This window comes from Tursiops truncatus, chromosome 15 (assembly GCF_011762595.2).
Source record: "Tursiops truncatus isolate mTurTru1 chromosome 15, mTurTru1.mat.Y, whole genome shotgun sequence".
In the NCBI taxonomy this organism is placed as follows: Eukaryota; Metazoa; Chordata; class Mammalia; order Artiodactyla; family Delphinidae; genus Tursiops; species Tursiops truncatus.
Window position 1 is genome coordinate 6,186,100 of NC_047048.1, and position 15,797 is coordinate 6,201,896.

The following is a 15,797-nucleotide window of genomic DNA, read 5'->3' on the forward strand; positions in this document are numbered from 1 at the left end:
CTGAGGTGTAGAGAGGTTGAAAAACCTGTAGGGTCACACAGTAAGCTCAAAGTCAGGGCTGTTTGACTCCACAGCTTTCCATCATCGTGATGTTGGTATCGGACACATCCCAGAACCTAGAGAAGAGACGTTTTCTTTGATAGTTCTTTGTTCCCTGTTACACACCCAGTGATTCACCATTAGTTTGCAGCTGATCCTAAATGCTCCCAGAGCTCTCTGGGAAGCTGGGAGAAAATATCCCAGTATCTTTTGGGAGCTAGTTAGAACCCCTCTGCCCCACCCTTTGAAACAGGCTTGACAATTTTGACGACAGGCTACAGGTCAAATCTCCTGAATTCCCATCTTCTGCCAAGACACCCCCACTGCCATCACTAGATTTATATTTCCATTTCTCAATGACCCACATGCATTCTTAATTTTTCTGCCAACTAGGACTTACTAATGGATACATATTCTTACCAAGGTTTACTATCACCTCTGACTATATTATAGTGGTGGAGCAGAGTGGGGAATGAGAAAATCAAGTTTGGTTCCTAGGTTTTCGGCTTGAGCAAGAGTGGATCGGTAGACTAGAGATGGAGAGTGCTGAGAGTGGAGCAGGGAGAGTATTTTGGGCAAAAGAGAGCATGTCAGAAGGCCTGCAGAGGAAAGAGTATGGCATTTTCAAGTCAGTAATAAATGAGCTCTTTGGAGAATGCCTCACCTTAGGAAATAGTACGTGGGTAACTGAGGATTTGAGAACAAAGTTCAAAGGAAGCCCATAGGGTGTTGTCTCAGAAACGATGGAATTTCTCACATCCAAGTATGTAACATCTTATGTCCTTTCATTCATTCAGTAATACAGTTGGCAGGCAATATTTAGTGGAAGCCGGTGGATACAGTTAACCTAATCAAATGCATTAAACAATCCACTGAGTAAAGAAGACGAATGAGTCAAAGCGATGACTTTGGAATGAGACATATGTTTGAACTTTACTAGCTATATGACTTTGGACATTTTACTTAATTAGCCTTTCTAGTTTTCTTGTGTATACAGTGTGGTTGTTAATAGCATGAAAATTAAGTGAGGTAATGTAAAAGCTACTGGTCAAATACTAAATGCCCAGAAGTTTTTAATGTAAATACTAATATAAAAAACGCTACAACGGAGGAGAGATACTTAGCATAAAATCTAAAAAAGAGGAAATCAACGAGCAAGCGTTTACCAGTGCAGGACTAGCATTGTTCAGGGAGGGACACCCTGAGCTAGGAGAACTTAAAATATGACTAGAGAAATCACTAGGCATTTGTGGTCTGTGTGGTAGGAACTGCCTCCTGACAGGCACTTCCTGCTGGAGTTGGCAAACTGACACGCCTCTAACATTCGTTATCATGCGGCATCAATCTTAACACTCCCTTCAAAATATGAGTGCATGAAGGAACCGATGTTAAATCCAAGACTTAAGAATGGTTTCAAATAGATGGTGCTCTGTACAAATCAACAAGAAAATACTGATTTTGGAATTATTTTGCTGCCTCATCCCACTCTCTTTAAGAAAATGGTTACCCTTTTATATTTGTATTTCATCCATGTTAATAAATTTACAACTTGGACGTAATTACGAACGTCTTTCCCGCAGTCGCTTATGTCCCGCAGACAGCATTTCCCCCGTCTTCCTCCACTGTCTCTCCGGAGTGTGGTTAGCCTCCAGGCCCTGGTTTGAACGGGCCAGGGTTGAAATCCTGCCTCTAGATTGCTCACTAGCTGTGCAGCTTCTGGTGTGTAAGATAGTAAAAAGTATAAACTTTGTGGGATTGTTGTGAGGGTTAATGAGATAATGTTCAGTTTCAGTGCCCCATAACTGGTAGCTGTTATGTTTGAGTTTAGCAGGAAAATCCTCTATCATGAACAGCTCGTTTCCTTATCCTTTTTTCCTGCTTCAGCATATCAGATACGCCTCTGCAAACCTGTACTCCAGGTGCAGTAGTTGTTTGGATCTTGATCCTATCTCTACGGCTTTTCTTCCTCTTTCAGCCCTTTGGTACCAGTACGTTCCTCCTCTGTTTATATGCTCCAGGCATAACTGGGAGGCTGAGTTGAAGCGACAAAGGGAGAGGAGGACAGGCTGGACAGAGGGCGTAGATAACAGGTTTTGGCCCAGCAGGGTCAGCGTGGCCTGTGATCTTGAAGAAGGCATGTGGAGATGGGTGGAGTAGAGCGGAGGAGGCAAATGGGGTGCACACGGGACACTGGGGATGAGAAAGAAGAGACAACCAATTTAGAGCCTAAGTCCACTTGGGCGATGGAGGGCAAATAGAGAAATCTTTTCTGTCCTCCTTCAATCCCTTCTTGGGAAGGGGGACAAACGCCCAAGGAAGCCCCTCACCCGACTCCGCTCTGGACCCAGCTCCCCAGCGGCCCCTAGGGAACCCGCGATCGAGATTAGACCTCCGAGCTGCCTAGACGGGCCCCGGAAGTGCGCGCCGAGGAGCAGGCGTTTCTAGTCCCCCTGGAGGCCGAGGTCGCCGACGCCGCCGGAACGTGCGGCCGGCTGAGCGAGTGAGTGTTGCTGTTCGCCGCTGGGGCGGCGGGAGAGGGTCGGGCAGCGGGGATCCTGTGGGGTCGGGGTGGGGCGCGCTGCCGGCCGGCCGGGCGCTCCCCGCGGCGGGGTTCAGTCTGCCTGCAGGGAAGACGAGGCTTCACCGACCGCCCCCAGGCCGGGAACCTCTCAGGAAGCGGCACCTACGGCACGGGCAGCTTTCCCTACATCTGTCCTCTTCTCGCTCTGTGTCCTGAAGTGACTGCCCGTTCCTTGGGTCGGGTTCTGAAGACCTTTTAGAGAAGATCCTGGCCTTGGAGCGGCACCGGGGACTGGACCCGGCCCATGGAGAAGCTGCCTGAGCAGACGTCCCCGGAGTCCCCGTGTCCGTCCCTCGAGCAGGAGCCTCGAAAGAGCAAGGGTGAGGAGAGCTGACCTAGCTGCTTTCTTTGTCTAAACTTTGTCCTTCCCACCGCGGCCTCAGATCAGATGGACACGATTAACCGTGCGCTTAGAATTACCCTGGTGCAAGACACTGATTTTTTTTTTTAATCTAAAACTCTATTACATGTAAATAAAGCCTATCACTAATGTTTCCTCTCTTCATGTGTGGAGCAGACAGACCTGCAGACCTGCAGCAGCACTGTCCATAGCACTAAGTTTTGAGGATCTGTTATTCCAGCACGTGTTAACTTGCTTGTCCTTTGAGAGGCTCAGTAAACGTTGTGTGAATAAAAGAATGAATGAACCCAGCCAAGTGTGTCCTATACCCCAAGTACCAGGAAAAGAGTGGGCTTCTCCCCCGAACCTGCCTTTCTTCATTAGGGAAGATACATTTTCCACCCAGGATGTAAACTTCGAGAGGGTACCTTGCCTGTGGAGTACAGTAGACAGGCCAGACACCTGCTGATGGAAAATGAGGTTAAACTGTAAACATCAACATTTAAATTTCAATCTACCATCCCACCATTATCTCGTATATGCTTGGCCTTTAAAAAAAGGTGGATTTGGATTATTTAGTTGAGGGACAAAGGCTTAGATAATCCACATCATAGATTTTGAGATGGCTAAGGTTTGGAGGATTTTTCTTTCACATATTTAGCTTTCTAATTCTGTTTTAGGCTGATTTTTAACTCAGATATTCTATTGAGTTATTATTATAAGGTGCTGAGACTAAGTTGAAAGAAAACGTACCTCTGTTGCCGCCCCCACCACACACCAGCTTAGAGTTGAGTTGGAATAGTTATCTGTGAGAGACTACAGGGCAATAAACAATGTGGACGTTCACCTATCAACTGGGTATTGGCCCAGGAGGCCTTAGAAAATCATATATTTGGCCTTGAAAGAATTTAGAGTAAGAAAAGAATCAGAGTTTAGGTAAGAGGGGATAGGCCCTTATCACAGGCTCCTCACTGCTAGTCTTTCTAAGGCCAAGTGCCTTAGTTGCCATCCTAAAATATTTATTTGTGTTAGTTCACAGTGCCCACTGCATTCAGTTCATTCTCTGTAACCTGGCATTCAGGGTCCTCTGCAGTGGGGTTTCAACCCAACTTTAAAGTCTTTATCTCAGTGTTCCCCCAGACAGACCCTGCAAGACTCGTGTGTCTGCACAAGGTAATGCTGAAAACACTTTGCACTATCCACCATTGTGCCTTTGTGTCCTTTTTTTGCGTCGCTGTCTCCTACATTCTCTGCCTACCCAAACCCCACACATCCCAGTGTCCCATGCTTGAAAGCTCAGTGCAGGGCAGCCTCGTCCATCAGGTTTCTGAAGCAGACTGGTGGCTGCCAGGAAGGAAACAAACACATGCTAGAGATGTGGAAACCTGTAGGACTTGGTGGTTGACTAAGTAATAGAGGGAAGTTGGGTGTAATCACCTTTGTTCCCTTTGCTATCATACCTCTTAAAAGTCTTCACCAGTTGCTGTTAATTTTGTAACTGCCATTCACTTGGTGCAGGGCACTGCTTCTGCTGCATCGAAACTGATTATATCCAGGTTGCCAGTGGCTTAACTAATGAATCCACTGGACATATTTTTTTTTATCCCTAATTTTAATTTTAATATATTTTTTTAATTAAAAATTTTTTTTTTTTTGGTCTGCGTTGGGTCTTCATTGCTGCCTGTGGGCTTTTCTCTCTAGTTGCGGTGACCAGGGGCTACTCTTTTTTGCAGTGCGTGGGCTTCTCATTGTGGTGGCTTCTCCTGTTGTGGAGCACGGGCTCAAGGCCTGCGGGCTCAGTAGTTGCGGCACACGGGCCCCAGAGCGCGCGGCCTTCAGTAGTTGCGGTGCATGGGCTCAGTAGTTGCGGCGTGCATGCTCTAGGGTGTGTGGGCTTCAGTAGTCATGGCGTGCTGGCTCAGTAGTTGTGGCTCGCGGGCTCTAGAGCACAGGTTCAGTAGTTGTGGTGCACAGGCTTAGTTGCTCCGCGGCATGTGGGATCTTCCTGGACCACGGCTCGAACCCGTGTCCCCCCGCATTGGCAGGCGGATTCTTAACCACTGCGCCACCAGGGAAGTCCCATCCCTAATTTTTTTTGACCCTTTAGTATTTCTGTTGATGTGATCACTGTTCCTTGAAACTCTTGTTCTTTGGTTTTGAAAGCACCGTTTTCTCCTGGTCCTGCCACTTGCCTTCTCAGGGTCTTTCCCATTCCTGTTTCTCTGCTCCCTTCCTTCCTTCCTTCCTTCCTTCCTCCCTTCCTTCCTTCCTTCCTCCCTCCCTCCCTCCCTCCCTCCCTCCCTTCCTTCTTTCTTCGCTGCACCATGTGCTTTGCGGGATCTCAGTTCCCTGACCAGGGATTGAACCCGGGCCACTGCAGTGAAAGCGCAGAGTCCTAACCACTGAACCGCCAGGGAATTCCCTCCACCCATTTCTTAAACACTGATTTTCCCCAAAGCAGTTCTCAGCCCTCTTCTCTTTCACCCTCGTGGGTGATCCTGTCCCCTTCTGAGACTTCAGGTTGCACTCTGTGCTGAACCAGACATCTGTAAGTGTACTTCTGGACTCATTCTTTTCTGCCATCCCCCACCTCCCTACCTTCCAGTGACTCCCTTGACTAATTTTAGTAGGTGCTTTTCCCAAACCAGAAAACTTGGATCATCCTCTACATTCTCCTTCCCTCTGTATTCATTTGGCCACCAAATCCTGTCAGTTTTTCTTCAGAAAGGCCTGACTGTTGCCTGTCACCACCACCTCCTCATTTTAGGCCCATTTTATTTCCTTGGTGTATTGACACATCCCTGTGCTGTTGGTAATTTCCCCCACTCTCAGCTGCCCATATTATTCTCTGCCTATAGAATAAAGTCTCAAATCCTGAGTGTGGCGTATATGTCTCTTCATTATGTTTTTCAAAAAAAATTGTTCAGAGTGACTTTATTATTGTTTTTTTGTCTTTTCATTATCTGGCTCTGCTCTTATTTTTTCTGCTCTATGTCCTACTTCCTGCCCACATGGAGCATACATCTCATTGAATTTTTTATCACTGCACCTTAAACTTAGTATTCCCTTTTATGTTTCTGAGCCTTAACATATGCTGTTGCTTTTGCCTACAGTTCTCTTTACCTTGTTGATCCCGATCATAGTTCAAGATGCAGCTTAACGTCATTCTTTGAGGATGTCGTCCGCAGTTCACCTAGGGAGGGGTTGTCATTCCTGACTGTGCTTTGAAACAGCATTATAATCTCTTTACCAGAATCTTGCACATAGTCAGCGTGGTACATATGTTTGTTGAGTGATTAAATCAAACAGGAAGTATATTAGTTTCCTACGACTGCTATGACAAATTACTGCAACTGCATGGCTTAAAACAACTGTATTTTCTCATAGGTCTGGAAGCTAGAAATCCAGGAGGGCCAGGCTTGCTCTGAAGGCTCTAGGGAAGAATCCTTCTCTGACTGCTCGTAGCTTCTGGTGGCTTCCAGCCATCCTCCGCATTCCTTGGCTTGTAGCTGTATCGCTGCAATCTTGCCTCCATTGTCACATGGCCTTCTTTCCCATGTGTTTCTGTGTCTGAATCTTCCTCTCCTTTCTCTTAATAAAGATTCCAGTCACTGGATTTAGGGTGCACCCTAATCCATTATGATCTCATCTTAACTAATTACCTCTGCAAGGACCCTATTTCCAAATAAGGTCACATTCTGAGGTATACATAAATTTGGGGGTGAGGGCTCTGTTTGACCCAGTACAGGAAGCGTTGCTCATTTCTTCTGCTGTTAGAAGTAAATGTACTTGGGATCACACAGCTTTGTAGTTAAGCTGCTTGAAGAACTGTGTAGATTTCCCCCTCCCTTTAAATTAGAAGCAAATCAGTCTAGAAATGTTTCTTTAAACCTTCATCCACAGGGACACATTTTTTTTTTTTTTCTTTTTGCGGTACGCGGGCCTCTCACTGTTGTGGCCTCTCCTGTTGCAGAGCACAGGCTCCGGACGCGCAGGCTCGGCGGCCATGGCTCAGGGGCCTAGCCGCTCTGCGGCATGTGGGATCTTCCCGGACCAGGGCACGAACCCGTGTCCCCTGCATCGGCGGTGGACTCTCAACCACTGAGCTACCAGGGAAGCCCCACAGGGATACATTTGATGAGGCTGTTATTCCACAGGGCAACTGCTCTCTTCTTGGGCTTCTCTAGCTCTGTCTCAGACTGGCCACTGTCTGCAGAGGTATTCCAGAGGGTCCTGCCGTCCATCAGAGTTTGGATCCAAGTTTTTGATATTTCTTATATAAGTGGCTCAAACCCATGAGGAGATATACCTCTCTGAATTCTATTTGAGTTTCAGTCCTGAAGACTTTATGAATGGTCAACGTGGGGCCCTCCATGATTCATAGATTCTTCTCTTGATGGAGTAGAACTTCCTTACAATGGATTGCTAGGAAATAATCAGGAGCATTTTAAAGCACCTAATGTGTGCAGAGTTCTTTACATAGTACTGGGGTTGGAGGAAAAGAAATGGAAGACACCTCTTATTCTAGAGGTACTTTCAAAATAAATTGAAGGGAATACACACATACAAAAAACTAAACATATTTCTAAGGAGAGGCCCAAAGTCGATGTGGTTAAATGCCATGAGGAGAGGGCAGGAACTGTATGCTTTAGAGATTCAAAGGAACAATCACTTCCAGCCGGGGTTTGGAGCAGGGTTAAGTTTGGGGAAGGAGGCTGCCTTTGATCTGGGTTCTTGCAGGGTGGATAGGATTTTGATTGGTGAAGTTGGAAGGGAGGCTGATCCAGGTGGAGGAAGAAGGTCGAGCGGAGAAGGAATTGCGTGGGGAGCTAAATGTTCAGGAAACATTTCAGAGTAACTGGAGCATAGAGTAGATTGATAGAGGATGAGACTAAAGGCAGAGCGGAGCACGAGTGTGGAAAATGAATGCCACGCCAAAGAATTTAGATTTGCTTGGCAGAAATTGAAGTATGTGAGCTTTGCTTAACAGGAGGCTAGCAGATGAGCATTGCAAATCAAGGAAGAGATTCTAGTTTGTTTAGTGTGAGAGGTGATTAGGATCTGACTTTAGGATATTAGCAGTGATAACAGGAAGGCAGGGGAAAAAGAGTATTGCTACGTTGTAGATAGAAGCAGTAGTACTTTTGTTTACTGAGTGGATATGGGGACAGAGAAGAGAGTCACTGGTCATTATTTACCGCACCACCCTCCCTCTTATTTTGAAAAATGTTAAAGTTACAGGAGAGTTGCAAGGCTATCGTACCAAGTACTCACACACCAGAAGTGTATGTGCAGGTTTGGGATAGGTTGATCTCAAGAAACTGGTATGAGAGCCATCGTGTGGAAATGTCTTTTTCGCTTATTGGAGATGCTCTAGCTGGTCTACGAATATCCCCCGTCCCAGTAGATGGGAACATCATCCCTCCTGCTACACAACCCAGAGAGAAACTTTGGTTTCTCTCATATCCATATCCGTCAGCCAGTAATCCTGTCCATGCGACTGTCAACGTTTCTTTCCAGAATCCAAGTGCTTCTTACTACCTCCTCTGCCACCGTCTTGGTTCAGGTCGCCATCATTTCTCCCCTGGATTATCGCAGCAGCCTGGTTGGTTGTCCTGCCTCTGCAGTTACCTCCCTCCAGCCTCTACCCAGCATGGCAGCCAGTGTGATCCTGGTAAAGTGTCAGCTCTTGTCTTCCTCTGGTCAGAACCCTCCAGTGGCTCCCCATCTCACTCTGAAATAAACCTCTTACAGACCTGTAGCCTACAGGGTCCTGTGTTCTCTGATCCCCCTTCTATGTCTCTGATCTCAGTTCTTACTCCTCTCCCCCTTGCTCATTCTGCTCCAGTCACACTTGCGTCTTTGAACACCCAGGGTCTCGCACTTGCTATTTCTTCTATGTGTAATGCTCTTTCCCACATATCCTTATCTCCTTCAAGTCTTGGTTTAAATGTCATTTTCTTAGTCCTCCTTTGACTGTGATATTTAAAATTGCAACCCTTTTGCCCACTGCCCCCTGGCACTCTAATCCTTGCTCCTTGCTTTTTTCCTCTATAACACTTTTATGACCTTTTAACAGTATGTAATTGACATAGTTTACTATCCATCTCCCTTAGTAAAATGAAAGGTCTTTGAGGATTTTTGTGTTTTGCTTACTGACGTATCTCAGAGTCTGGAACTATACCCGGCATGTTGTTAGTGATCAATAAAACGTACTGACTGTTACATGACTTAAAGATGAGTATTTCAAGAGCTGTAGGAAAAGGATCACCTTCACCTTCATGGAGAAGGTGATATTGAACAGGGCCTGAGAGCAGTGAGATTGACATCCTCGACTACGTTGCGCAGGCTGTCAAATTTCGGGCAGTGGGCCAAATAAAAGGCACATCCTCTACAACATCCCAGCCTTCACATATTATGAGTAGAGTGGTTCAACAGATAGTAAAGAGGCTTTGTGTAGGGAGAAGATCAGAATGAGGCTGGAAAGACAGATGGGGGCCAGGTCAGGGCGGTAGAGAAGAAACCCTAGTCCCTGCTCCTCAGGAGCTTGCAATCTGTCTGACAAGTAAGGTAAACACACGTGCAAGGGGACGTAAAAACATTAAACCAGCAATCCATTCACACCTGGTAGAATAACATCGAAAAGATAAGAAATAAAAAGTGTTGATGAGGATGTGGAGAAAAGGGAACCCTCATGCATTGTTGGTGGGAATGTATATTGGTGCAGCCATTATGGAAAATGGTATGGAGTTCCTCAAAAAATTATAAATGGAACTACTGTGTGATCCAGCACTTCTGGGTATTTATTCAAAGGAAAATAAACCATTCTCTCGAAAAGATATCTGCACCCACAGGTTCATTGCAGCATTACTTACAATAGCCAAGACATGGAAACAACGTAAGTGTCCATCGACGGATGAATGGATGAAAATGTGCTATCTGTACACACAATGGAACATTATCCAGCCATAAAAAACACGAAATTCCTGCCATCGCAACAGCACGGTTGGACTTCAAGGACATTATGCTAAGTGAAATAAGTCAGAGAAGGACAAACACTGTATGACCTGACTTGTATGTGAAATCTGAAAAATCCAAACTCATAGATAACAGAGAACAGATTGGTGGTTGCCAGAGGCGGGGGGTGGGGAGTGGAAGAACTGGATGAAGGGGGTCCAAAAGTACAAACTTACAGTTATAAGGTGAATAAGTTCCAGGGATGTAAGGTACAGCTATAGTTAATAACACCATGTAGTATATTTGAAAGTTGCTTAGAGAGTAGATCTTAAAAGTTCTCATCACAAAAAAATTTGTAAGAAAACCAGTATCCAAATTGAATGTACAGAAGATGAGGGCATGTCTGGAGGTGGAGAACAAGTGTAAATATGGCTCTGTGAGACCAGATACTTCTTAAATTCCTTAAAGACAGTGACCATTCCCTACTAAAATCAGGGTTGCATATGTTTTAGACTTTCACTGCTGATGGAAATGATACTACATTGGATATTCCTCAGCACCCCCTTCTTCCAGAAAGATCCCCCAAAGCAGAGGGCCTTCTTTCTGTAATATCACTACACTTCAGTAAGCCATATTTAATAAGTAAAACTTAAGAGGAGAAATGTATTATAGTAAACAGGAGATGTTTTTCTAAGGTCTCCCTTAGATACAGCTAGGGTGCAGAATTTTTTGTTTGTTTGTTTTTAAATTTTTGGCCGCACCGCGTGGCATGTGGGATCTTGGGTCTTAGTTCTCTGACCATGGATTGAACCTGCGCCCCCTGCGTTGGAAGGTAGAGTCTTAACCACTGGACTGTCGGGGAAGTCCCCAGAATTGGTTTTTGTATGTTCTCTTAGAGTTGAAATAGATTTGGAAGTATTTCTCACTACCCCGTGCTTCATATTTTAAACAACTTTTCCCCCTATTCTCCCCTCCTTCCTCTTGCAAATCCTCCCAGTTTGTACCATTTCTAAAAGTTGCATCTAAGGTCCGAGTATGTCATGTTCATGAATGAGCATGTGAGCATCTGTGTGTAGAGAGAGGCTCTCAACAGGAGTGAGGAAGGTGCTGGTGTGTGATTACAGGAAGGGAGCCTTCCCTGTTACCACAGTGACAACGCATGTGACCAGGGTACCGTGTGGACAGAACCTCTGTGTGAGGTTCTTTTATTTATCCGCTCAGGCCCTGCCCCTCCCCACACAGAGCCCCCAGCATCACTCTTCCTGTGTTCTGAGATAATCCCACTTCCCTCAAACTCTGCTTTCCTATTCTGCTAATTCCAGTATATCTGTCTGGTCAGGGACTTCATATATAAATCCTCACTTTAGTTTCCCCACCACTTTCTCCAAATCTGCTCAGCTTGTATCCATCTTTTCCTCCTATTGTGAGGCCATTTTTCGTACTTTTTTGAACCAGATACCCTGGAATACTTTGATCATCCTGTTTCCCACAGGGAGTTTTTATTGTTACATATACTTTTTTTGTATTTTCCATCAGATGGTGAGACCTGGACTGAGGATCAATTAATTATAAAGCAGAAAACTCTTGAAGTAGGGACACAGCCACATGAAGGAGAGGAATGTGAACGAAACAAACATGCGGGACCCTATGGGTATGGACAGAATTTTGGTCATATCTCAGACTTTATCCGACAGCCACACATTCTTATGGAAGAGAAATCTCAAATGTGCAACACTTGTGGCAAGCTATTCAGACGGAACACATACCGTATTCAGCACGAAAAAATCCACACACAGGAGAAGCCTTATGAGTGTCATGAATGTGGAAAAGCCTTTGGCCATAGTTCAAATCTCATTCAGCATCAAAGAATCCACACCGAGGAGAAACCCTACGAATGCGGTGAGTGTGGGAAGGTCTTCCGGCGCAGCTCACACCTCATCCAGCATCAGATCATCCACACGGGGGAGATGCCTTACCTGTGTAATGAGTGCGGAAAAGCTTTCGGTCGGAGCTCAAGTCTCCTTCGACATCAGAGAATCCACACTATGGAGAAGCCCTATGAATGTACCGAATGTGGGAAGGCCTTCAGCCAGAGCTCAGATCTAACAGAACATAGGCGAGTTCACACCAGAGAGAGACCATACGAATGCTGCGACTGTGGGAAAGCTTACAGTCGTAACTCACACCTCATCGAACATCAGAGAGTCCATACAGGGGCGACTCCTTATGACTGTAATGAGTGTGGAAAATCTTTCAGTAGGAGTTCACTCCTTATCAAACATCATAGAATTCACACTGGAGAAAGACCCTATGAGTGTAGTGAATGCGGGAAGACCTTTAGTCGGAACTCCCACCTTATTCAGCACCAGAAGACTCACAGTGGGGTAAAACCTTCTGAATGTAAAGAATGTGGGAAAACCTTCAAGTACAGTTCATACCTTATTGATCACCTGGGAATCCATTCATGAGAGAAACTGTGAATGAAGTGAAGGTGGTAAAGCCTTTGGAGTTCAGCTCTTAGCGAACATCAGAGGACCCGTGCTGGGGAGAAAACCTTTGGCTGTAGTGAGTGCAGACGGCCTTCAGTCCTAGCTCAACTCTTACCAAGACCTGAAAATCCACATAGTGGACAGATCTCATGGATGTGTTCAGTGCATAAGTACCTTTAGACAGAGTTCCCGCCTTACTCAGCATTAGCCAGTTTGCTTTGGGGGAATGATGGGTATGGGGAGAGCCTTGCTATGTGTCAGGGAGGGGCACGAAAGGGGCGTCATCTGACACTACAGAAGGAATGACTAAAGTGGAAGCTTAAGTTAGCACTACTTTTTATTTGATTTTGAGGATCTACATCAGAGGGAGATCCTATGGGTTTTTTTCACATCTCCATAATCTTCTGCCAGAAATGGAATGGGTTAGGTCCATTCCAGGGAAGAAAGAATCAGGGCATTCTGGATTCAGACTCATAGATCAGGAAAGCTGCAGTGTGACCTTTGAATCCAATAGCTTTCCTTGTATCTCATCTGTCCTGTTGGTTGTAACTATACATGGAAGTGGCTCTTGGGTCTTCTTGGACCAGCATTTTCCCTCCTCAATGTCCTGCAGACTACTGAATCTCTTTTTGTTTTATATTTCATAGATGCTTTTAATAAATGGGCAAATTTTCTAAGCCCAGTAATTTCTCAGTATAACATGTCATGGGCTTTGTTACGTGTCAACTCCGGTAGGCTGAAGTGCATTTGTCAGATTTCCCTTTCTTGTATTTTTCGGTTTGTGTGGTCTACAAGGGAGATTCTTGGGAGAGCTGGAGGGCAGAACAGAAGCAGCAGTAATTTTGTAGCTCACACATGTCACTGATCTGCTGACTCACCTCACTGGCACTGGACATGAAACTAGTGTACCTTCCCCAGGATTCTTTTTTGCCTTTACTGGGCCGTGGTTTTCCTTCTCTGATTGAATCCTAGTCAGACACATGCTTACTATCCTATGAGAAGTACACATTTATTTCAAGTTTAGGTAGAGAGAAATGGTTAGCTTCTGGCTGTTTTTAAAAAAGAACCTCAATAATAAGCTTCAAGATTTCCTATCAGGAAAGCTATTGTTCAGACTCCTTTATAACAAAACTTCCATCATAACCTGAGGCAGAGCTTCACTACCGTGTAATTATCGAGGGAAAAGTTTGCAAAGTAGTTGAATAGTGTGATACATGATCGACTGATAAAATTTTTAAAAATCAAAAATTTGAGCACCAATTTATCATGAATATTTTAATAATTAAAGAAGATTCCCAAAGTACCTCTAGTAGGCAGTATATTTTAGATTTATTCTAGGCATCTGAGAGAAATATCTACTTTGTTGTAAACGTTTATGTTTTGATTACAAAAAATCAGATTATTTTTCCTCGTGTTAGTCTGGATTAGTGATTACCTAAAATATCGGTGAAAACTATACTTACGTTGTAGACTCTTGAAATTGAAAGTTGCCTCTGTCTTGTATACCTTTCCCTGCCTGGTCTGGTGCTATGCACACAGGTGTTCAGTGGCTGTGGAGTGAATCTGTTTACTGGAAGCCAAAGTCTTCCTGTTTGTCTCCACGCTTCTCTGCACTCCCCCACCTTCCTCCCCTGTTCCTGTAGGTGATTATCGCACTACACAAGGGTCACCTTGCCATCTGGACACCCTGAGTAGACTCTGTGAGGCCAGGTCTGAGCCCTCAGCCAGTGGGCCCACTTACTCCATCTGGCATGTAACCCTCTTCGAGTCCCTTCCACCCCTTATACCACAGAAAGGGCCCTTTCCTTCTATGGGGTCTGAGAAGCTTCTGGAATAAGGCAGGGCTTGATGAGTGGGGTCTGAAGGCCAGGTCGGATTCTGACTGGCCGAGAAGGGCACCCCAGGACAAGGTAAGTGTGTGGGGTCACGTGCCAGGCTGCAAGAGTGGAGGTGTCCCTGGAGGCCAGGAGAGGGGAGAAAAGAGTTTGCCTAGCAGTATCAAAAGCACTCAAGCAGGGCTCTGGTTCTTTAGGCACAAATATTACTAGTGGACAGAGTAGTTCATCAAGCCGTTAGAGCTCAGGTGAACACGAGGGTGACCAGCTCATACCAGTTTGCCAGAACTTCCCCAGCCTTAACATCGGACATCCCACATCCAGTAAAATGCTCAGTCCTCTGCAAACCAGGAGGGTGGATCACCCGAACCCATCGTGACCTCATTCCCCCCCCCCCCCCCCCCCACCGCCAATGGCTCCTAGCTGCAGCAGGACCCAGTAGAGCAGAGATTCTTAGCTTGGGTTGCCTACTGGAATCACCTGGAGAGCTTTCAAAGCACTGGAGCCTCAGTCTCTGAGGTTGTGTACATTTGGTATGGGGTATGGCCTGGACTTTGGTGTTTTGTAAGCTCCCAAGTAATTCTAATGTGCAGCCAAGGTTGAAAATCTATACAGTAGAAGTAAGTTATCAATGCTTCACAGGTGCTAAGAGGACACAAAGAGATCACACAGGATCTGGTGGCTTAGGCACTGAGGGCTGGCAAGAGGGCTGGGCTGGGAGTATGGAGAGACTCCGGGGCCTGTGTGAGAGGAGACAGACTGGGTGTCCCAGGCCAGGTGGAAGGAGCGGTGGGAGGGACTGTTGTGCTGGGGGTGGAGCCAGCTATTGGGTGGGCGCCCTCAGGGCCTGCTCATTGCCGGGTTCTGGTTCTGTCCTGTGCAGTAAAGCTCTGGTTTGGGTAACTTTGGATTTTCCCTTTGGAGCTTGGGACCAAGGAAAGCACAGAGCCTGGGGGAGTCAGAACTGAAGACTCCAGCCCCAGCTCATGGGCTCTCTACCTACTTTTCCAGCAGACAGTTCCCTCTTCCCTTGCCTGTCCCCCTACCCTAGACCCGGGAAAACATGAAAATGCTTGCAGAGGAGACTATGACCTAAGCTTATACACACTTTCTAAAATATTCAGTCCTGGGAGGGGCTGGTCTGGCAGTCCCAAGCCATACTTTGAACACAGCCTTGGGCCCCCTGGGTGAGAGGCATTTCCTATGCTCTGGTTGAAGGGGTAGGAGTCTTTGGGCAATGGGGATCTTGACTTAAAAAAAAAAAAGTACAACGTGAGAGCTGCGAGTTAAGTTTTATTTGGGGCAAAATAAGGACTGCAGCCCCGGGGGGACAGCGTTTCAGATAACTCTGAGAAATTGCTCCAGATTATTGTTAAAACCGGATCTCTCAAGGAATTTAGCGCTTTTCTATGTATGGGAAGATGCAAGAGTCTTGGCTCACTGAAATCATTCATTTGCTGTGCACCTCAGTTATCTGGGGCCAGTAGCCTGACACATCCTGGGTTTCCTCAGGGTTCACCACAGGGAGTGGCCGCAGTCTGATGGCTGCTAGGTGG

General features: G+C 45.9%; 2 protein-coding genes across 5 annotated transcripts in view; both read left to right on the forward strand.

The window, feature by feature from the left end:
* TMEM225B (transmembrane protein 225B) overlaps nucleotides 1-15,797 on the forward strand; it is a 44,616-nt gene that overhangs the window by 13,075 nt on the left and 15,744 nt on the right. For 2 of the 3 annotated variants that reach the window (XM_033839163.2, XM_033839165.2), the window contains exon 1: nucleotides 2,810-2,940. The exons of the other annotated variant lie outside the window; for it this stretch is intronic. The gene's annotated coding sequence lies outside the window, so the exon portion shown is untranslated. Of the gene's footprint in view, nucleotides 1-2,809; nucleotides 2,941-15,797 lie in introns of those variants that run through there. 3 annotated transcript variants of the gene reach the window in all.
* Nucleotides 2,802-13,886, forward strand: LOC141275651 (uncharacterized). 2 transcript variants are annotated; one of them, XM_073791922.1, is made up of 3 exons: nucleotides 2,922-2,940; nucleotides 8,481-8,634; nucleotides 11,454-13,886. In XM_073791922.1, the coding sequence occupies exon 3, from the start codon at nucleotides 11,624-11,626 to the stop codon at nucleotides 12,383-12,385; it is 762 nt and encodes a 253-aa protein (XP_073648023.1). In that variant the 5' UTR covers nucleotides 2,922-2,940; nucleotides 8,481-8,634; nucleotides 11,454-11,623; the 3' UTR covers nucleotides 12,386-13,886. The 2 variants fall into 2 exon arrangements, with proteins under 2 accessions (XP_033695037.1, XP_073648023.1); XM_033839146.2 differs by lacking the exon at nucleotides 8,481-8,634 and having other exon boundaries at nucleotides 2,802-2,940.